General features: G+C 41.3%; 2 protein-coding genes across 4 annotated transcripts in view; one reads left to right on the top strand and one right to left on the bottom strand.

The window, feature by feature from the left end:
• CD96 (CD96 molecule) overlaps positions 1-24,004 on the bottom strand; it is a 99,708-nt gene that overhangs the window by 59,205 nt on the left and 16,499 nt on the right. For 2 of the 3 annotated variants that reach the window (XM_011222500.3, XM_019797620.2), the window contains exons 3-5: positions 21,044-21,168; positions 12,904-13,114; positions 9,716-9,771 (exon numbers count right to left, since the gene is read on the bottom strand). In XM_011222500.3, the coding sequence (XP_011220802.2) occupies positions 9,716-9,771; positions 12,904-13,114; positions 21,044-21,168 (392 nt within the window). The remainder of the gene's footprint in view (positions 1-9,715; positions 9,772-12,903; positions 13,115-21,043; positions 21,169-24,004) is intronic. The other variant, XM_011222502.3, reaches the window with a different exon arrangement.
• Positions 3,494-4,215, top strand: ZBED2 (zinc finger BED-type containing 2). The gene has a single exon (XM_034658130.1). The coding sequence runs from the start codon at positions 3,494-3,496 to the stop codon at positions 4,154-4,156; it is 663 nt and encodes a 220-aa protein (XP_034514021.1). The 3' UTR covers positions 4,157-4,215.

Below are 24,004 nucleotides of genomic sequence, written 5' to 3'. Positions count from 1 at the left end.
ATGTGCCCTCCTTAATAACCATCACCGGCCCATCCCAGGCCCCCACCTACCTCCCCTCTGAAGCCCTCACCTTTAACCACTGTCATGACTCATTTTCTCCATGCTCGGTTAACCCACCATAAGATGATGATATGGTAATATCAGGAACAAGTAAGGGTTCCATTATTTTATAAAGTCAACAGGCCTACTGAAGAAATCTCTTGTCAACTTCNAAAGTGGTAAAGGTTTTTATTAATGCCAATACCTTTTTTTAATAATAATTTTTTATTATGTTATGTTAGTCACCATACAGTACATCCTTAGTTTTTGATGTTAAGTTCCATGATTCACTATTTGCGTATAACACCCAGCGCACCATGCGAGATGTGCCCTCCTTAATAACCATCACCGGCCCATCCCAGGCCCCCACCTACCTCCCCTCTGAAGCCCTCACCTTTAACCACTGTCATGACTCATTTTCTCCATGCTCGGTTAACCCACCATAAGATGATGATATGGTAATATCAGGAACAAGTAAGGGTTCCATTATTTTATAAAGTCAACAGGCCTACTGAAGAAATCTCTTGTCAACTTCATAAAAATATTAAAAAGTTTTAACTCTTGTGGATTCTCTGAATTCAGATTTTATGGAGTGATTCAGATTTCGAATACTCTCTACCACCTCCAGACTGTGTTCCAAGATTTTGGTTTCAGAATGTGGTTCTTGTCCTAAACACCTCCCTCCAAGTCTCTCTAAAATTGAAAAGCCACAGACTTAACTAGTTCAAACTGAAGTCAAACCTCTTATGAAAGATCAAGTTTATAAGGTTTTGCTGAGCAAACAGAGCTATTGCTGTTTGGGAACTTCCAAATGAGTAAGAAGAAAAACATGTTAAATTAAAAAAAAATATATATGAAGTAAATACGGACAAGAGTCTGTGTGTACACGCCTACAAACGTCCACACACAATCCCTCTGTTGAGAAGTCAAAATCCCTCACTCACTTAATGTGTGGCTGTTGCACCCAAGAGACAAGCCAAAGAATTGGTTTCTCCAACACACTGTTCTAAGTACACACAGAATATGTGCACAACAGCACAAAGAATGATGCAGTAAGTGGCAAAAAGTATTTGGGCAGTGCTGTAGGAGAGCAGAGAAGGGTGAACTGTGGGAATAACTTAGAGAATGGAGTTATATTTTGCAGACAGGGAAGAGATGAGCCTGGATTCCAGGCTCTGTGGTGGTCTGTGGTGGTCTGTGGTGGAAAGTAGTGGGGGATTCACGAAGATGGATAGCCGGAAAGGGGTCATAGGCCTACGCGGGAGTTGGGCACATTGTCCCGGCAGCAGAGGGAAGCCAGCGGGAGGCTGGAGTATGAGAAGGTTGAGAAGTCAGGAAGAGTGAATCCACATCTGGCTGTAAGCACTATCATCTCCTTTTTTCCACAGATCAAAAACTGGAATGCTGACCATTCATATATTAGCCCAGACTGAGTTTGCCTAAATTTGGGCAGAACCTTTTCAAAAGGGCTTTCCCTAGAATCTTTTTTTTTTAATTAGTTTTTTAGTTTAGAAAGAGGAATCTTTTTAAAAAAAAGTTCCCCTATTTGTTTGCCAACTCTTCATTTCTGTTTGGAGTCTTTCCTCCCCTCAACCTTCTTTCTTTACTTGAAATTTATCTTTCAGTCTTGATCTGTTTTCTACTCTGCCATTTCTATCTTTTCCTCTATAACTGGCATTTTTCTTCCACAGACACCTTCTTCAAAACGTTCCTGTCTCCTCTTGGTAGGTTCTCCTTCCTAAATATACATATATATATAAATACAGCATTTACGTAAATATAAAATTTTTGCTTAAACTGTGACTATTCTTTTATTTCACTCTAACTGAGGATACAAGCCAATAGCAATTCAGCTTTTTCAGTTCTAGCTACATAATATAATAAAAAGCAGCCTCAAATCAGTCTCTCAACTTGTCATATTTCTTTAAACTTGGGAGGTTTCTTTTCACTTAATCTTCCCTTCCCTACAAGTTCTTTGGCTTTTCCATTGACAGTATCCAAACCCAATGCTGAGATTCATGGTCCAACAATTGGACAAATATTTGAAAGCACAGATGTCCTTGAGGCCTGTGGTTTCTCTACTGAAATCTCACCCTTTTCCCCCTTCAATATTTTCCTTTGCTTAAGAGGCCAGATGATAGAGTTATCTGAAAACAGAGCTAAGACTTGTAGGTGCTTGACTTACTGTTTTATTACCAGCCCTGTGCCAGGAACATCTGTTTTTCAGTGGTGGAAGGGGGGCGGAGAGAAAGTTTGCATCTGTGTGTGGGCAGGCAGGAACACCCACTTGGGAAGGAGGCTTCCCTGGACGTGGGAGGGAACAGGAAGTGCAGGTGCCCTCCCCACAGCCTGCAGGAGCACTCACCGGGCACCAGAGCCCTCAGAGACACGTTCGGAGCCTTGCTTGCCTGTAAGTACCCCCTTGTAGGGCTGGGGGTGGGAGTGTTTCCTAACGCTTCGGGGTTGCAAAGCTTGATGAATAAGGCTCTCCTTTACTTAAGAGATGACCCCAAAAAGGAGAGAGATGTCTGGCTATTTTTCACAGTGTGATTTAATTGTCCATCTATTCATTTCAATGGGGTGTATCAGGCAAACATCTGGAGTAAGCTACTGTGGGGAAGGTCTTATCAGCTCTCGGCTTTGCAGGTGACGGTGCCAGGGAAGGTGCAGAGTAAGTTACTTGCTGAGGACCGTCAGGCGACCAGTCTGCGGAGATGGGCTCCACCTCTTTCTCCTCTGTGCGGGCCAGCTCCTCCTGCTGAAAACAGCTAAGTCTGCTGTTCCTAATGCTTAGAACCTCAGCCCCAGAGGGAACTCTCTAGGGGCAAACTGACCTCACACTGGGAACTTTATGACCCAGAGCTTGGATTACCTGGTGCAACAGTTCTCAGGAACTGCGAGTGTCTCCCACATCAGCATCTCTCTGGGGCGTGCTTCTCCCTACTCTGAGGAAGGCCAGTGAGGCCCCAGCCCTGGGGGTCCAGAAAAGCCTGAGGGTTCGGAGCCTCCAGAACCCATTTATAGGCATCCAGGAGCACAGAAACAGTGGAAGCATCCAGGAGGGAATCGAGAGAAAACCCAAAATTTCCAATGTTCAAAAACGTGCGTGGAGGTGCTTGGTGTAGAGAACACTGAATTCACTGAAGAACTTTGTGACTTCTGGACTCATTTGCTTTGCCTTTCTGGTCTAGACAAGGAGGGATCAATACATATCTGGGGCCTGGAGGGAATGTACATGGGAGCCTCAGAGGCCATTTTGTGTGGCTCTGACTCACCCTGACTCTCCCGTGAAGCAGACAGGAGGAAACATCACACCACTCAGGCGTAGCCAGCCTTTGACCACTGTTGTGAATCCCCAAGAGATATCACAGTCCCTTCCCAATTACTCATTTCACTTTAGCTGTGGTTCAGCCAAGGCTTCTGGCTCAAGGAAAGCTACAGAAGAGGAGACAGGATGAGGCGGGAAGAGGAGGAGGAGGAGGAAGAGGAGAGAACGAAGATGAAGGCAAAAGGAGACCTAGAGATGAAGGAGGAAGAGGTAGTCAGTGAGAAGGGAGAACTGGTTGGCCCTTTCGCGAGTGCCATGCCCACCCCTACGCCGCACAACAAGGGGACCCGGTTTTCTGAGGTATGGGAGTATTTCCACCTGGCGCCTGTTCGTGCTGGCCACCACCCCAACCAATATGCCACGTGCCGCCTGTGTGGCAGGCAGGTGAGCCGTGGCCCCGGGGTTAACGTGGGCACCACAGCCTTGTGGAAACATCTGAAGAGCATGCATAGAGAGGAGCTGGAGAAGACCGGCCACGGTCAGGTGGGGCAGCGCAAAGACCCGAGGCCCCAGGGGCCCCAGCTCCCTATGGGTATCGAGGGTGACTGGGCCCGGCTCCTGGAGCAGGTAGGGGCCCTGGCTTTGTGGGCCAGCCAAAGGGAAAAGGAGGTGCTTAGGAGGGAGAGGGCAGTGGAATGGCGGGAGAGGGCAGTGGAAAGGCGAGAGCGAGCCCTGGAGGAGGTAGAGAGGGCCATCCTGGAGATGAAGTGGAAGGTGAGGGCTGAGAAGGAAGCCTGTCAGAGGGAGCAGGAGCAGCCTGCCGTGGCTCATCCCTTCCATTTTGTGTAATCAGCCCGGGAGGCATCTATTCTGAAAACACAGACTCGAGGCTCACAGCAAAGAGCCACGTTAGCGCAAATAAAAAGTACTTTGTTTTTAAGAGAAAGAGTGCATAGAATGAGTTAATCTTGACAGGTGTCACCTGAGCCAACACTTGCCTACAGGGTTCCTAAAGCCGTCCTGATCAAAACTTCAAAATGTAGTAACTGATGATAAATGTTGTCTTGTCACCATGGGTCTGTGAGTTTGGGTGCAGAATGTACCATCCTGTCGCGTTGATGCGTGAAAATAACGGGATTTATGCTTTGCACTTGGTTTTGGTGGAGCCGAGGGTTCTGATAGTTGAGGCTGGTTAGGTCACTGGAATGTGCCCACGTGACCAGCTCACTCTAGGAGACCACACCAGGAGCGTAGCTTAGGCTTCCTGGGGCCCAGGCATTTGCACACATCCTGGTGGTGAGTTGAGAACTGGGTACAGAGCTCGTTCTGTGGGGCCCAGCTGTGGAAGGACATAGAAGCTTGCGCCTGAGATCTCGGGTCCCGTCTAGTGCAGGTCTTTCCCCCACCAGTGCTGTGTTGTATCGTCTGCTCATATTAAAGCTGTGTCACCAGCAGAACCTGTCTGAATCCTGTATGTCTTTTCACCAGCCTAACACATACGTCATTAATGTGTAATCAGCACAGAGAGAATTAAAGACTTTTCAACTCGCTCGGATGAAACATTAAGAACAGTGGATACAGAAACTTATTCATAAATATTTTAAAAATACAATCCAATTTCATCTTAAGGTCTGTTAAAGAGGGAGCTCATGAGGAAGAGATGAGAGAAACTCAGAAAGGAAAAAGTAAAGGTGGCAAGATGGGGTGAGGAAGGAGAAATAAAGAACAGAGGTAAAAAACCAAAAGAAAAAGAAAAAGGGATAGAGGAGAAGTGTGAACACAGGAGAGAGACAGAATCCCGCCCCCCCCCCCCCCCCCCCGCCAAAAAAAATTTCACCATGAAAAGATGAGGGACTGTGACTGCCTGGGAGACTGAAGGACAGAGAACACTTTCCTAGGTTCTGAGGTCAATTTTAACACTTAGGGTGCTTTTGTTTTGTCCCCACAGACCACTCATCCATTTGAGTAGTACGTGTGGGATTTTATCCCTGTCTTTGAGATGCTGGCTGCATGCCAATTGTTCCCTGAGGGTTTTTTTTTTAATGTTCATTTTTAAATACTCAGAGATGCTTTGAAAAAAGGGAACCTAATAGTCTATAGGGAGAGAACAATTCCCTGGGCTGTTGAGAAGATGCCTAATATGTTCACTCAGGAATAGAATAAAACCAACTGGTGAGGACTGTGGCCTTTATGCTGGAGCTGACTTTTATTTTGAATGATTCCTCTAGAACCTATTGTGTTTTTTTGTTTTGTTTTTTTACTGGGTTGGGGGTGGGGTGAGGGGTGATGGGGGCTGGGAAAACAAGAGCTAATAAATACGGTCTGTCATTATCTCGTAAATAGGCCCAAGCCCTTTATGGGCATCAGCTTTCCAGAAAGCGTTCAAGATCCTGGTATAACAGTGTCTTCTTGCCTCGCTCTGTCCTTACTTGTATGTGGCTTCCTCTTGGTGCTTGTTCTTGGACTGTCGGCAGCTCTAACAGCCGCATCTGTCTTCCCTGTGTGCTGTTTGTAGAGCAAGCACAAGTCCAAACACAAGCTTGTGAAAAACCCAGGCTGTACTCAGGCTTATAATCTCCCTTTTTTCTAGAAACTTGCCTGACGTTAGAGATTTCACTTCCCATATGGATTCCCAAAGGGGTATGGTGCCATTTTAAGGTCTCTCTCCAGCTCAGGTGAAAGCTCAGGGACTCACCACTGCAAATGATGATGATGGCCACTGGGAGTCCCACGGCTGGACATTGGAAATCAGAGCCTTATTGCGTCATAAGATGCAAGAGAGAAAGAAAGAAAGAAAGAAAGAAAGAAAGAAAGAAAGAAAGAAAGAAAGAAAGAAAGAAAAAGAAAAAGGCAAGTGAAGGAGAGAGGAAGGAAGGAAGGAAAAGAAGGAAGGTCAGAAGGATGGATAGATGGAAGGAGAAAAAAAGAAACTCTAGTATCTAATCTTAAGTACACACATGTACATTTGAAATGGTGTTTAAGAAGGACAAAGAATCCACAAAGTTTCAGGCTTTGCAAAATCACAATTAAATAAACAGCAGCTATGAAAATCTGCAAACAGCCACCAGACCTATGCTGCTGAATGGTAATTTGTGTTTTTAGATTATGGTGTCTGCTTCACATATTCTTATGACTTTAGCTTCTCTCCATTTTCAGGCTTTTTTAAAAAGATTAATTATTTATTTTGGAGAGAGCATGCACGAGCGGGGGGAGGGGCTGAGGGAGAGGGAGAGAAGCAGACTCAGCTGAGCGTGGAGCCTGACACAGGGCTTGATCCCATGACCCTGAGATTATGACCTGAGCTGAAATCAAGAGTCTGACATTTAGCCTACTGAGCCACCCAGGCGCTCCCTTTTCAGGCATTTTAACCCCACTACTTTTGTTTCCTGTTTCACGTTAGGTAGTTCTTTTTCTATTTCTTTTCACCTAACTTTCATCAAACATAATAAAGTTAGAGAGTAACGAGGACGAGCCCCGCGGAGATGATGGCGTTGAAGCACAAGGCAGAGGCATCAACTAGAGACATATGTGGCTCCTGGAAAGACTGAACTGTGGAGTAAACCCTGGAGTTTCCATGCATCTCTCCTGTGCCTTCTTTTGCTGCCTCATCAGAGTCGGGTACGCAGGGCCAGGGCTGTGGGCTGATGCTGTCTAGGCCAGCATCTTTTGTTGGAACAAAGTCTGGTACATGAAGGGGCCCCGTGGCTTCAATAAAGACTCCCTTCCCAGCTCAGCAGTGGGGGCGAGGCTGTGCGCCACACTGGGGCCCTGGTGGAGCTTCCCCTAAACTCACAAGAATATGACAGCCACAGGTGTGACCCTCTCCTTGGACAACCCTGGCTGTCAAAGCCTGAGAAGCATCATTGTTAGGATAATTTGGGGGCTTTTCTATTTTTCAGGAAAACCCAATTAACCATAAACTTTATCACTTTAGTAATGCTGGGAAAACATAACTCATAACTGACCAAATCCCTATTACTTTAACACCAAGGGCTGCTGGTGTCAGGAATATGTAAGACATAGTAGGCATCCGATATGAACATGTTGAATTAGTTAACTTCTAAGGAATGAAGGGGGGTTGGAAATTACCATTAACCAACACTTATGGTTGCCAGATGGTAGATAATTTGCATATGTTCTCTCATTTGATCTTTATATTACTCTGGGGGGGCTGGGATCATTGTCCCTGCTCACTGATGAGGAAGCTAAGGAATCGAGGTCCTAGGGGCCAGAATTAATAAGTGATGGAGGAGAATTCAGACCCAGGTCTATCGGATTCTGCAATCTATGTTCTGTTTTTTCATTATCCCACACTGTCTCCTAAAATCAATCACACAGGAGATTTATGAATATATATTCAGATGAAGGGATGGGTGAAAGAGAATAGGTGAATGATAAATAGTGGGAGGAAAGAAATATTCCCGAGACATCTATTATGCGCAATGTACTCCATTACTGTGCATAAATTTAATTCACCTAAGAATCCCATGAAATATTAATCTTGATCCCAGTTTTAAGTGACTTAGCTGAGACTTGTGGGTTAACTACTGGATGAAGGTATGTAGCCAGGGAGTGGTCAAATTAGGACCAGACGTTAGTTCTCTCTGCCCCTGAACCATGGGCTCCTCTCATCACACCATCCTGCCTGGAATCAGGCATGCTAAATTCTCATCCTCGCTCTGCCCTTTATTAGTGACTCAGTCAGTTGTATAGACTCTCCAGGCCCCAATTTCTCAACTGTAAAATGACTGATGCCCTACCTTTTTCAGAGGCTCACTGAGAGCATCACATGATAAAAGCATGTGAAAGGACTTTGAAGAGTTAAGAAGCTATTAAAAATACAATGGGGACTCTAAGAATATTAGGGTAAAGAATTACTAATGTTTGGCAAAATATTAAAAGATCCACAGACAAGTTGTATCCTGTTGCTGGTTATGCAGAGTTGGTGAGAGATTATTCACTAATTCCCCAGGAAGGAAGGTTCTCTGATTTTCCAGTCAGAACCTAGGTAAGCATGGGTACAGAAGAGGAAATCTGATAACATGTAAGAGAAAGTCCTTTTTCTTTTTAACTGGAATTCTTGGATTCAATCTTATGGTTCCATATCTGGATTGAGTCCTTATTACCTGTAAACATTGGCATAAAGAACCTTCAAGAAATCCTTATAAGAACAAAAACACCTATCAAACATTGTGCCATTAGACTGTTTTATTTAAACTTTTGAAATGAAGTCCACTAATAAAATTGGAATTAACTGTGGAAGAACAAAAAATTTTAAATCTCCTTTATATACTCAGGACTACAACAGCAATTATCTAAGAGACTAACACATAAAATCAACGGAAGACACAAGTGTATTCTCATCTAAAACCACCCCACAGAGTTTGAACTATGATTTGTATGCAGCTATCAAATTAAATGACTGATATTCAGTGGGATCAGAAATCATAAGTTATTTAGTGTTCATAGGACTAGACGAAACTAGACTATGAGTGTAATTTTCTCTCATCCCATTTAGCAAGAAATGTTGGAGAATTCATGGGATATTTATTTTATAACTTGGGATTTTGAAAAGCTTGAATTAAGTCAAAGTGCCCAGGACAGTTGATTAACACTAATAGTGATAACAATATAACAAAAATCATAATGTTCATTGAGCGCTTAATATATGCCATATTTATACTAAAAACTTTCCATACGTTATTTTATTTAATTCTTAAGAACAACAACAATATGCAGATACCCTTCTTATGCTCATCATAGAGATAGAGAATCTGACTACAAAGATTGAAGTTATTTGCCCAAGGTCACGGCTAGCAAGAAGAGCTGGCAAGTGAGCCCAGATCCCAGTGACTTGAAGCTGGGAACTACCTACAAGAAACTGAAGTCAGATGGCCCTACTCGATTTTCCTTTTCCTCCTGCCCCTTCTCCTATTGCCTGAGAAATAGCCAGGGTTCTGAAGGAGGTACAGAAGGGCATCTTTCCTCTTGTTACTTCCAAATAAAAACTATAGGAAAGCTGGTATAGGAAATGGATTAGAACAAATTAAATGCAGCTGAGCAAAAGCCTCATTCTTACACCAGGATTCACACTGCTTTCTGTCCTACTTTTCTTTCACTATCTTCTCCAGTTTTTATTAAGGAGAAATTTAAACTATTGACACTATTTTTCCAGAAGATTTAAGGAGTAAGGATTACAGATCATGTGTTCCCAGAGTCCGAAGTCAGAAAGTAAGGATTCCTATTTGGTTTCTAGGATCAACTCAGCTTCCCTTCTTCCTCACCAGAAATTAATTGACTGAGGACCAAGGAATAAGGTCCTTTGAGAAAACATTCTGGACAATGATGCAACACAACACACCTTGGCATATTACACTATAGATTTTCAAAGGCTTTAATGTGACTCACCTCTCTCAAGACATCTGTAGAGTTATTTTCCACAATCATGGGGATTTCTGGCTTAGCTTAAAGGCAAATAAAACACAGTTAGTGGCACTGACTGTCATCTGACCTGGCCACTAGTGTGTGTGTGTGTATGTGTGTGTCTGTGTGTGCATGCGTAAAAGTCATCATTCATCAAATATTCATTAAACACCCACTGCATGCCCAGCACTATGCTAGATACCTAGGAAACAATGGTGTACAGATCAACATCACTGTCCTTAAGAAATTTACATTTTCATGGAAAATGCAGATCTTAGAAAGCCAGAGAATATTTCAGTGATTTTGATGTCCTGCTAGATTGTAAGTGCCTAGAAGCCAGGCTGTTTTGTTCATCTCTCCATCTCTAGCACTTAACAGTGCCCAGCACAAAACAGACATTGAGTACGTTATGTTGAACTGAAGTGGCTTCTAGTCAGTTCTTGATGGCAGACAGTAGTAAGCCTGTCACAGGTGCTGTCAGTGTCTGCTACATTCACTTGGCACTTGCTTTTACTTGTTGAAGGCCTCTAGTTGGGCATACCTAATGAGTCCCTCCTAAGGATTTATGGGAGCACACTTAGTCCACAAGTAGGGCAAACTGGAAGTCTAGGGAGCTAACGGTGTTAGCAGATGGGGAGTTGGTGGATAATACTCCAACTTCCTTGCCTATTTATGGGAGAACTCTGATGTGTGTTCTCCCAGAGTTCCCCAGTGGGAGTGAGGTCTAAGCCCACACTGGTAACCAGTGTGATCATGAACATTTCATTATCTTCCTTCCCTTCCTTGGCTTTTCCTCTCCTCTTCTGAGGTTTCCCTCCATAAATTACCTCAATAAATACTTCCCAAATAAATTAATTTAACTCAAATCCTGTCTCAATGTTTTCTTTTAGCAGAACCCAAACCAAAATACACCTACAACACTAACGGAGGAGTGGTATTTTGGCCTCATATTAGCAACAGATACCACTGGAATGAAGGACCTGAAAGAAAGAACAGTNTAAATCCTGTCTCAGTGTTTTCTTTTAGCAGAACCCAAACCAAAATACACCTACAACACTAACGGGAGGAGTGGTATTTTGGCCTCATATTAGCAACAGATACCACTGGAATGAAGGACCTGAAAGAAAGAACAGTTACTGAAAGTTGCAAGGGTACTAGAGAGACATTCCTTTTGAGGCTCAAGACAATCATATTTAGGGCTCAGGAGGGGGCAGGAGCAAACCTGTGATGGCAGGTTCCCTGCTAAGGAAAGTCAAGTCAGAGGAGATTAGTGAGAGAGGGGCAGGAAGTAGAAAGGGAGCTGGGGAAGCTTCTGGTCCCTGTTCTGTTACAGTATGGAGGCATAATTAAGGAAGAAGAAATAAGCTGGATTTAGGGAATCAGAGCTGGAGTGGGTCTGTGCTACACTTGAGTATTTATTTCAAAGTTTTCAAGTTTTTATTTTTGGCTTGCTCTATTTGAGGAATCACCGAGGGATGCTGAGTAGGTTCTGAATAAGACATGTATTTTATTTCCATGCCAGGGCCACTGTAATATGCACTTGGTGGCACACACGTCGTCTAAGGACTGGATGAGATGAACCAAGCACAGCCTGGCTGGCCCATTTGCTAAAGGGGAAAGACAGGAAGCACGGAAACTCTAATGAACAAGCAGGCAGAACCTCTTATTTTTAAGCATCCACTGAAAGGAGATCAAAGAAGAAACACAGAGAGAGATGTGGACACAAACAGGGCCAGAAAAGTGAGACGTGAAAGAGTGAAAAGCATTCAAGACGAAGATGGAAGTATACACCGCAGAGAGATACCGGGTGCAGTTTAAGTGTTGACAAGGCAGTTAGGTCAAGCTGTGGTGCAAAAAATCCTGGTCAAATGGGACATAGGTCGCCTAACTTAGAATCGACATTTCTTTCACATCCTGGATAGCTGCCTTCACTGATTTGTAAAAAGTCAGGCTGGATTAGTCAGTTTCATGTTGGGTCGAAGACAGTCACGCCCCAGTAAGTGAGCGGAGGGTGATATCGATGAGAGATGAAAAGTCTTTCCCACCTTTTCACAGAGCATTGTTTGGGCTTCATAGGCAACCTGGTCATTGGGGGTGATCGATTATCTCTTGGCCCACCCCCCAAGGAGAGATGGAGGGAGAGGGAGGGATGGAGGGCGAGCAGAGAGAGATATAGGAAGAGCTATTAAAAAAAGACTTCAAACTACAGAAATCTTGGTTCTAGCTCCTTCCATCTTTACGCACCACAGGATTTGCATTTCCCTCAAAACACTGAATTCTCTAATCTTTAAAAATAATGCAGTAAGATTCTAGGTAAAAACAAAGATTATTCACTTGTCCAGTCATTCAGAGAACTAATGGAAAATCTAGTATAGCTCATGCCCTTAGATTTTGTGAAGCTATTTTCTCTCCGTTCACCTCATTTGCAAAAAAAATTAATTGCTCATCCACATCACTGCTTTTCTCTTTGCCTTCATTTAAAAATGACTTTTTAAAAAACACAGTTCTTGGTGACAAAGACAAAAAAAATCCAAAGCCAGGGGTTTGTATTTATTAATATTGCCAACCATCACCAAGCAAGATAGGATTTTCACATTTCCCCCAAATTTACTCCCTGCAGAGTCTGCGCAGTTTGAGTGAGGCCACGGTGGATGTTTCAGCTCCGCTCCACACTTCTGTGAATGCAGGGACAGAGGGCCATCCCCGCAGGCTCCTTTGCTGAGGAGCTGGCCCTGCTGGGGGTGGGGAGGCTCCTGCAGTTTTTCTGGGGCTGTGTTTATCATTTTCCTTTTCTCACACTGTCCCCATTCTGCCTTCCTCCAGCAAGCAACCAAGACAATTAGACAACGAAGTAATTAGGTTTTGGCAGTTATAATTAAAGAGATTTCCAGTATTCTCAGGAAACATTAAAGTTTTAAATAAGGAGTGGTCACCAAGAAACTGGCCAATCTATGGCTTTCTGTGTGATTTTATTCTATCAACTCAATCATTGTTCTTTAACTTGTATCCTTATCCTCACCCTAATATACAGTCTCAAGGGAAACAGAGCTCTACAGTAGCTACCATAGAGGGGCTACTCTCCAGTTAATAGGGCACTTTCTCTCCAGGGCCGAGCAAGGCAGGAGAAATGGACAGGAAGATGGCAGGGAGCCCAGAGAACAAAAAACTCTTACCAAAAACCTTGACTGTGGTGGAACTCCTCAAGGTTTTGCCAGGTCTGACCATAAAGTGGCAGGAGAACTTCTGGTCATCATCATGGATTTGGACTGGAGAGAGGTAGAGTTTATAGTCTGTACCTAGCTTGACTCTGTCTTTAAATAATGTGGAGTTGCTGATGGAGTGACCTTCAGTGATAAGTGTTTCCCGAGTTCCATTATCCTCCTGCTGAAAGAAATAGTTACTAGTTACTGAGCACTCAATCACGCCAGCTCTGCGCTAAATGTTCCACATCCATTAATTTATTTATATCTTGTGAAAATAGAGATGATGAATGAAGAATTGGAATTAACAGATATTTAGTACGTTACTAGAGAAAAGGTCTTTACACTTGACTTTCAGTTGACAACTACAGTCACTCCTAACATGAGTAGAAACTTTTCGCTCCTCTGACTAGAACTTCCCCTTCATAACTTTCCATAAGCTGCATATCGGGGGTGGGATTTGGAGGGCACAGCACTGGGGGCTAATGACAAATCATAATTCTCATTTTAAGTTCAAGAATCTTAATGCTAAGATGTGCTCTATCCGTTTTGTTTTAAATCTTACCGGAACTGGATGATTACAGTTTAGCTCCCCTTGGGGCCAGGACTAGGATGAGATGGAGAGACTCCTAGGGCATAATATTTAAGGAGGCACTCAGTCTCAGGGCCTTGTAAGTGCAGGGTAGGCCTCTCAGAGTAAGTGCCTCCTTAAATTTTGTGCCCTAGGAACCTCCTAGTCATGGTCTTTGCCCTTCTGTCCTTATTTCTATGTTACTTTCAAGGAGAACACATAAGGTAAATGTCAATCTGAGTTCCACAAATCGGGGTTTATTTGAAGTACTTGGTTCTTCTATTTCATATCCTTTCTTGGGTCTGTGAAGAAAAGCTCCTATTATTCTTGCCATACCCGGAATTTCCATGGACAAGATCCCTGGGGTATCACCGTGCTGGTCAGTGTCAGTAAATGTGCTAAGGGCCAGTGAGGAGGGGACTCTTAAGGGCACAAGGGTAAAGGAAGGGTTATGCCTTCATTCTTCTTTAGTATAACTTAATATTCTCAATTGCTTTGAAAACATTCTGATGCACTAAGTCTCTCCTCTGGAGATTCTACCTCAGTTGTTCTGGGATGAGACTCAGGCTGGATCATTTTTTTTAAAGGTCCTCAAAGGATCCGGGTTTGAGAACCACTGGTCTAACTCTAAACAACAGATGAATCATTATATGCAGAGATCAGGGGAAAATGAAGGGAACTAAGATGAAAAGGCTGAACAGCAGTGCATCTGATGGGGAAGAAGTCACAAAAAAATGAAAACAAAGATCTGTCACTTGGAATTTCTGGCTCAAATCTGTTAAAAAACCAGACAGATTGAGAGTAGTAGAAATGGAAGCTAGGTGAATGAGAGAAATCGAGTTTGAGATAGGAGCAGAAATAGCGGAAACACGAAGGCAGACTTCTTCAATAGTTCATACAGATATTTCCAGAATATACTTAGTAGAAACTCATTTGTAAGACAAGATTGTTTAGATGCATATGGCTAGGATTAGTATCAGCTTTACATACAAATACATAGTACTTCTTGCAAAGAGTGATACCCTGCTCAAGACTGCCTCCTGAAACAATGGACATAGCTTTATCCCCACGTAAAGAAGGACCTAGGAGTTGGTGCTGCCATCTTCCTAATGAGGAAGCACACAGAAAATTAAAGGGAGAGAGCTTGTATCCTGGAGACAGGGGCTCTGAAATGAGCCCTTCGTATTGGGTGGTGAGAACAGAAGAAAGTGGAAGGTGGTTCTCTCATTGGCTGCGGGTCTGGACACCAATCATTAAGAAAGCAGGCTCCCCCTGCAGGTCTGCACAACAGCCACACTTACACAGCTCCTGCTTCATGGCACAGGCTCTGTTTTTGTGAGGATCATGAAGAGTTCATCATGCTTCTTGGTCATTTAGTAAATGACTCGCCACTTGGAACAGTTGCAACTGTTACTTGGTAGTGGGAAGAAAGGCAGTCAGAGGCTGAGCCTGGAGACTAAGGAGACAAAAGCTGCCTTTTCTTTATGGTGTAGCTCCGCGTGGCCGCCAGCGTAGTTTAATAGATGGAGGAGTTAAAAAGAGGGCCGAGGCAAGAACCTGTGTGTGAATGGCCACCTTCACAGAGCAAATGAGAGAAGAGGTGGGGAACAAATGAGCTCAGGCAAAAAATGAAATGTCTTTTGCTGGGAGAGGGGAAAATAGTACTAATATTATGTCATCGCCACTACCAAAATTTTATATTATTCTTAATCATAGCTTAAATTTATTTAGCACCTACTATGTTTTAGACACTCTGCAAAGTCCTTTCAAGTCTTATTTATTTTTTATGACAATCTGGAATAAACTAAGGCTAAGTAATTTATGCAAAGGTCAAACAAAGCAAGGTGCTTAAGTCACAGCATCGAAAAGCAGAGATGTCCAGGTCCAGGGACAATTAAGCCTCAGAGACAACATGTACTAATAAAAACGAAACCGTCAACAAAATAATAAAAAGCATTTTTTAAAGTATCTGGAATGAAAAATTTAAAAGAAATTCCAGGAAACTGGAGGCCTTTATACAAATTGCAGATTATGGAGGTGTGGGCAATTTGACTGAAAGAGCTTTTTTATGATATATTGATCCACCCTTGGTGATAGGGGTCAGAGAGTATACCTCAACTCCTACCTGATAATAATGATCTTAGGTAACCTGGTCTGCTGGAAACAGACTGGTAAGAGGTCTTGTGCAGAGTCATTATTCTTACCTGTTTGGGTTTTTTTCTTGTTCTTCAAAGAAAAAAATTTGACAACTTTTAAAAATATTAATAAATATTTCTAAAATTTAATGGGATTCTTGAATTGGAGGACCCATATGATTTAATGAGGAATGCAGCCTGAACTAGCTAACATATATGGTATACCTATGCTTGTCCCGACACTCAGTAGACACTCAAGTAATACAAACTCGCTGCCCTCCCTGACGATCAGTCTGTATTTCACGAGAATTCATGGTCTGCAAGGCTAAATTGGAGAATTATGGAGACTCGCAAGATGGATCCTTTAAAGATGAACTTTTAATATGTATGGAGTACGGGTACTATGTTAAGTTATTTAGTTTGTATTACCTTATTTATATTTTACAATACCACCATCAGGTCAATACTATAATCACATGAGGGAACTAAAACTTAGTTTAGGCAATATATCTAACGTCGTACTGAATTCTGAGACAAAAGGAAAAATGTGTGCCCCTATATACACTTCTTAAAATATTCTCCCATATTGTGACCAAATGGAAAAAAGTAACAAAAAAAACTACAATTAAAATTTTTTTATGACTGTGTAAAGTTGTGCCTATGGGGGATATGATACCATGAAGTGCCAGAAACCACAAGCTACTTGGAAAATACTTCTCTTTGAATAGCATACCTGGGTCTCAAAACAGACAAAAACAACAGCCTACCTTTATTTAAAATTCTGATATTTTGTTCATCATGAATTTTCCCCAAATTTTGGTTTTAAAAATATAGTTCATTAAAATATGTATCTTAATCATTGATTTTGGGGACAGTTCCTTACATTTCGTACCTAAGGAGAGGGCCTTGCCTACCTCACCCTAATCCTAGCTCCCAGGTCACACAGTTAATAAATGGAAGAGCCAGAATTTGAAAACAATTTCCTTCCAAAAGTCATGCTGTTAATGATTTTGCTATATTCAGCCTCATAACAGTAGTAGAACAAACAGTCCTTGCCTTTTCTGCTTATAGTCTATTTGATAAGAATAAATTCACAAGAAAAACAAAAAATCAGGACCCATAGAAGAGAACTGTATAATTAAATTGTGGGCAGGAGTTGGATAAAATTATTAGCATGATACTAGGGTTGGGTCATATCGAATCATGAAAAGCTCTTCCTGTATGTCCTTTAATGACCTGAATGACAAACCTTAAAATAACTTGTGAAGGCTTTCCTGTTTCTGTACTAGAATCAGAATTTCCAATACAGAAAAGAGACCTTGGTACCATTTGATTTGGTGATGTCATCTCATCTCTAGGCTGGCCTGAGCACCACGTCAGACTGACTGTGTTGACCACAGCCCATGGCAGGTGTTGAGTGTATAGAGCACATTCAATAAATTCTGTTAATTGTATCAACTGCTACTTCTTTATCTCCAAACTGCTTCCTATCTTCACATTTCTTCCATTTATTTTCCATCCAGTCGGAGCTGTCAAGGCGGGCTGCTTGCAAAGCTCCCCACGTCTCCTTTGTAGAGCACCAGAACAATATTTTTCCAGTCATCACAATTGGTTGTTAGTCCTTTGTGAGTTGGCTACCACGTTATTTCTGATTACAGTGAAGACAATTAGGGTCAGCTGCCATCAGGTGAAAGGCGAGTTTTGTTTTCTGAATAGCGAGGCTTCCCACAGGCATGGGAAACAAACATTGTTTATAATGCCAGTTCGCTTTTTGTTAAATATAAAACATCACAAATATTGAAGAAGAGTATATGGAAAAGATATATTTATTGACAGAAGTGTAAAGAAATATAAGCATCTAGGTTTTAGTTATGTGCCTTTATCACAAATACTGAACTGTTTCAATCTGATATAGTCTTCTCCTTCTTCTCATGATTTTAAGGAGAAAAATCATGCATTTCTCTTTACGCACCAACTTTGGAAACAAACATTTCCTCGATACCTCTCTCCACCTCCAGTACCAGCTTGTACTCACGGTCCTGGGGTGTTGGTGTGGTACATGTCTGATGTTTGCTGGCCAACTGTTCTTTAATTATCCAGCTCAAACATAACCTAGGAAGCTTTTCCAGGTCCATTTACGCAGAATCAAACTATTTTCCCTCTTGGCTGCCGTTTTTTATGTTTTTATTAAAGCTGTATTTCATGGCAGGAAATACATTCGATATAGTTTCGTATCCCTGCAGGACCTAACACTCAAAACAGATTCATATATGTTTGTTGGACTGGATTGAAATTTATGCTGTAGGAAATCAGGGTGATACCTTGGAATGAAAACAGAATATTAGACTGTATTTAGAAGCTCCCAGAATAAGCCTGCAGAATTTCGCAGATGATTCTATCCTTGTGCCTCAGGACATAAATTGGAAAAACTATTACTTGCCCTTTATCTACCTATTGCACACCATCTAAACACAAACATCCTATGACTTCTTATTCATCATCCCATCATGTACATAAAGCCTCAGTGTCCACTGAAGGATTAATCCTTTGTGTTTATTTAATTACCTCTCATTCTAGATCAACGTTGGATACGCTATTTGCATCCGATGTCTTTCTACTTCAGTGTAGTTGCCATCCTGGAACGTAACTTCCCCAAATGCCAAGAAACCACCCCACAAACATATTTAACACAGCCTTTGCATGGGGTCTGGTATACAAGGTAAATACTTTTTTATGATAACTGAGGATCCCAGTGATGACCTTTTCCATGAGGGTCGTAACAAAATTAATTAGATTTTATAAAATCCCACATACAAGAGGACATGACTTTCGTTTTTCAGTGACCTAGATTAAAATAATTTTAGTTTATAACATTTGTTTCTAGGGCTTAGCAGGGCACTTGAAGTGGGGGGGGGCACTTTGCAGCTTCCTGGAGTTGCTGAGCTTGGTCCAGCAGGCTCCTACCCTCATCAGCTAATCTTCACCACCTCCACTCTTGAACCTTTTTCTAAAAGCCACACTGCACCCTGTTTTTAAGAACAACTGGCTTATTATTATTCTTATTGCCAGTTTAACAAGAGATGAAAGAAGGAAAATATTGACTGGGGGTATTTGGACTGCAGGCCTGTAACAGTCAGGACTCGGTTGACTCCCAATTAGGAGCAAAGTAGCTGACTTCCTCTCAGACCTGCCGAGTCCCACAGCTGCCATCAGCGTGGAGCACAGATGTAAATCGGAGGAGCGAATAGATTTTGACATTTAAGAGGAGGAATGTGCAGTAGGAATTTACTCAGCGCATTTGCCAATACAATGTTCCCTTTGAAGAGAGGTTTCTTTCAATAAGATTCCACAAGTCGTCTGTATCATGGTGCATTCTTCAAAGTGACAGCATGGCTGGAGGTTCTCGAAGTTTAGGATTGCCTCACTGTGTGACCTTAGGGGCACTCTCTCCGTCCCTCATTTATCCTACATGCCCTGGCAGGATCCACAGATAACGTCTGCATAGTTTTCTTCCTTTCTTTGAAGACAACCGCTACATAGAAGATGCCTTATCAGTTATCTAGTCGTTTATACCTAATGAGATGCTCATTAACCAGTCGAACAGCCAGCATGAATTTAGTGACCATCAGTTTAATATGAGGCCGATGAACAGGACTGTGGGGGAGAGGGACAAAGAGAAACAGATCCACTCAGTTATTTACTGAGGCTTTATTGACTGCCTATGTTCTGGGTACTAAACGAGATGCTAGGATTTTTTAAATGAGTGGTGCAGCTTTTTCCCCAGAGAAGCTCAGGGGACACAGGCTGGCTGAAGTATTGACACTTGCTTGGAAAAACAGATAACCCAGACTTTATATAAGATAAGAACACTGTAGATCAACTTACTAGCCAGTATAAATCTCTACAGTCAAGCTTTATTAGACTGTGTTATTTATTATCAAACTTGATGATTCCCCTTGATAGTGACATTGTGGTAATTAGAGCGGAAACGTTTGCCCATTGGCGGGAAATATGAATAACGCAAGCAAGTTGTAGATGTGTACTTCCATTGCTGTAATGCTTTGTATGGCCAGTTCCTGCCCTCTTGAGATCATCTCTTCTTTTCAACTTTTTTCTGAGAACCACTCTGCATCATGTTGGTTAAAAGCAACTGACTTATACTAATGATAGCCATAATGATAGGAATACTTACCTTCTGGAAACCAAACCCCATAAAGGGAAAAAAGAATGTTTTTTGACAGATGACAAAGAGACACTGTAGATTTTAGAACAGTCTGAGAAAGTTATTTTAGAACATCTTTTTCTTTTCATCCTACTATCTCAAAAAAATATCTAGACAGTGAAAACTCATCAGTAAGTTGTATTCTGAGGTCTCCTTGCAGGTCTATTATTTTGGGTTTGGCACATCCTCAGACAAATCTTTGTACATGAAGGGTCTAGTTTCCAAGCCGATCCACAAAAATTTAGGTAACTCGTAATATGAGTTATCATTTATGTGGATACAGTATTTTGCAAACTGTATCAGCCACTATATCCATGGAGATCTAGGAGTTCTGCGAGAATTTTTAAATCTCGTGTTTTCATTTTGATGGCAATCTAAAAATGATCATAGTCATGCTCTCGATCATCTAAATCAACGCCCCACTATGTGATTCTCAAAACTGTGGTTATCTCTGTGTCAGTCTTGTGTCCAACCACTTGAACAATATTAGAGGTTTACTATAGATTTAGATGAAAGCTAGCTGGATTTTGGTTGGATTGCCTTGGCAAGTTGCTCATAAAAAATCTAGATTTTTGGCTTCTTTTTCTTCTTTCTTTCTTTCTTTCTTTCTTTCTTTCTTTCTTTCTTTCAGTCAGAAACCACGGCAACCATGGGCCTGCCACAACCTGTGGCAATAAGAAAACTGAGCTGGCTGCCGAGTGGCTGCTTCGCATACAGTCCTGCATCTCTCCTACGTGTCTTCTGCCTCTATCTTAGAAGCATTAGAGTTCATGTTTCCCCATCTAAAGACTGTTGCGTATTCCCCAGGAGGCAGTAGCAAGCGTTCTAGGAAAAGGGGTTTCTCCCTCTGCATATGTTGTTTATCAAACAATTATTTGTGCGTAGGGGTTTCTGCTGCATGTGGCTCCTCTCCAGGGCACCATCACACTCTTTTCTCTGTAATCAGGGTTTGGTATATAGTTTGAAATAGCAACTAACCTTTAGGAACTCATTTTAAATTACTGTATTCATAGACCGGAGGCTTGCTGAGTTGGAAGGAATCTTAGCGCCCACCCTTGCCTCCGCCGCCAGTCCTCCCAACCTTCCACCTGTGTGCTTCCTTCCCTTTTACTACTTGTTATTCATTTTTATTTCATTAGTATTTAAAGATCATTGTAGTTATTCACTGAAAAGGGCAACACTTACCACCAACCATGCAAAGGTGAACTCAGACGAAATTTCTGAGGAGATATTTTGAAAGCATGGTATTTCCAGAGTCTGATTTATCTGTACTTCTATTATATGGCTGCTTCTCCATTCATCCTGTGTAACTATAACAAAATACAGACGGAAGAGGCATGAATATGTGATTGGTTTATAAAGTGCTTTTTGGGAGAGAAATAGGAACAGGTTTAGTGTAGAGATTCATCTACCCTCCGGGCACAACTACAACAAGGCAAAACCCCACTACAGTCCTCACTGTATAAATGGCAAAATGGAACTACTGAGAATCAGACAGAGTTGCTTATCACTGAAAAATTACAGGGAAACTCACAAAGAACAATTTGGTATGTTCCTCTGCTTTAACTCCAAAATGGTGCTTTAGGTGTCAGATCATATTTTTCTGATCAGTTAGAATATAAAACCTTATAACCTAGCCTCTAATTGTCTTATTAAAAAGTCTAATAGGTTTAAAGTTTTTTAGAGATGTTTTAGGTTCATAGCAAAACTGAATGGAAAATACAGAGAGTTCCCATATATCCCTTGTCTCCTATGCACGCACAACCTCCCCCACTATTAATATCCCTAATGACAGTGGTACATTTGTTACAATCGATAAAACTACACTGACACATCATTATCATCCCAAGGCCATAGCTTATTTACATTAGAGTTCACTCTTAGTGCTGTACATTCTATGGGTTCTGAAGGATGTATAATGACATGTAGTCACCATTGTAGTATCACACAGAATAGTGTCACTGACCTAAAAATCCTGTACTCCACCTATTCCTCCCTTCCCCCCCTCCTGCCGAACTCTGACATTCACTGATCTTTTTACTGCCTTACTGCCCTTACCAGTTGTCTTTTTAGAGCTTATAAATATTCCTCCAAAGAGGGAATGATATAGAAAAATATATAAGGAAACTCTGAAGAAGGCATTGTTAATGGATTATTTTCATTTTCATTTGTTTATTTATTTATTTATTTAATTTTCATTTTAAAAGTAATATGACATAAATATCAGTTTCATAGTCTCTCTTTCGGAAAGTCATAGACACACACACACACATTTGTGACTAAACTATAATAACATCAAAGAATAATTTATAAATGAACTCTATCATCCTAATATCCTGAAAATCTGATTTTCTTTTTTCCATGTCTATACAAATCTTGTGTATATGCATACATTTTCTCATACTTTGCAATCCTTTTAACCAACAAATGTATTTTTACTTTAAAAGTTTTGCATGGTTGAAATTTTCAGAGACTCTATGTCATGCTGTCATATATACACATCATCATTTGTTTTGTCATTTCCAATTACTGAATCATGCGTTCTTTCAGTTTGGGTTTTTAGTTTATATAAACTACCATAACCTATATAGCAAGGATCATCCTTATACTAACAGCTTTCTTTTGACCATTCAGCTACTTAAAATATATTCTGTGAATTTAATGGGTATGAGTCTTCTCATTATTATCAACAGCATATTTTTTTAAGTGAAGTATTTCTCAGTTGGAATGTTATATCTAGCCAGTAGGACTTTGTTATATTCCAATCTCTCAGCAATAGAAGCTATCCCCTTTACTGATAATTTGTTCCTCCTCCCTTCCTTAATTGAAACCAATCCTCCCCATTAGGGCACATCTTCCCTGCATCATTCTCAAATAGTGTCTTTTTATCTTCTTGGTGCCCTTATTTCCTCAAAATTAGGAGTGGGATCAGTGCCTTCCTTGCTTCTCAGTACTGCTTTCAAATGTTATTCCAGCCCTGTAATTTAAAAAAAAAAAAAAAGCCCTGCCCTTTATGGTTAAGACAATTTAGCTATAACAGTACTTCCAAATGGATTTTATTTATATACTATGACCAAAATTGCTTGCCAGGACTGCTTACCATCATTACTACTATTTAATTTTATTCTTGATATTATTGTAATTTTTTTAATAATTATTTTACTTACAAAAGTTTATTTTAAACAAGAATGATCTAGGCACTAATATTTGAGAAGTACATGAAATCCACTTGATATGTTAATTATATTTTAATGTACAGTACCCAAATATACAAGTATTAGATTTTTGTAAAGTTGATCCAGATTCTGGGAAGTTGGGAATGCAACCGACCTAACTTTTTAAATATTCCTGAAACTCCCTATAAAAACAAACAAAATAACTAGAGTACCAAACCTAAAAACACATAGGCAATATGTGTAGGAACACTAATTAATAAAATATCTCCATTAATAGATGGGGACAAATCACTGGACGACTGTGGTATCAGCAACAGAGCAGAACAGAGGAAAATCGACTGGGCTTCTTATTCCCCGGAGAACTAGAGAACTCCCCCCCTACCCCCAAGAAACAGGTAATCACTGGAAAGACATGCAGACTCATCTGAGAAGAGCAGCAGAAATGGAGAAAGGAGTCTGCAGGCCCCAGATGACCAGTGCCTTCAAGGGGAACAAGAAGAGGCTTGGCAGTGCTGGAACAGAGGGTGCTTTTCAGACAGATCCCACACTGAGAAGACACCCCTGGGAGGAGAATCCAAATTAAACAGGACAGGTCCCATAGCAGAAAGCAAACAAGCAATTTAGATAAAAGTGAGGGATAGGAGGAAAGGAAGTATATCTCAGAAAGTACAATGGCATATTATTTACCTTGAAAATAACAGAAGAGAGGGCTCTAGAGACACTGGAAACTTTACAAAAGCTAGTCTAGCCCACCCTCCCATGGCAAAAATCAACATGCATTTACCTGAAGTGTGAACAATAGAAAAGGAAGGGGGTAGAATCACACATAAAGATACTATAAGAAAAAAGAGAAAAGAGAACATCCCCTCAACAGTGGCAGCATATTAGAAAAAGATAATTTCTCAACAAATAAAAACTGTAGCCTAATAACTCAAAATGAGGTAAAAGAAATAAGAAAAATGATATGAGC

Source organism: Ailuropoda melanoleuca, chromosome 1 (assembly GCF_002007445.2).
Source record: "Ailuropoda melanoleuca isolate Jingjing chromosome 1, ASM200744v2, whole genome shotgun sequence".
NCBI lineage: Eukaryota > Metazoa > Chordata > Mammalia > Carnivora > Ursidae > Ailuropoda > Ailuropoda melanoleuca.
This window is presented reverse-complemented; position numbering and strand designations above follow the sequence as displayed.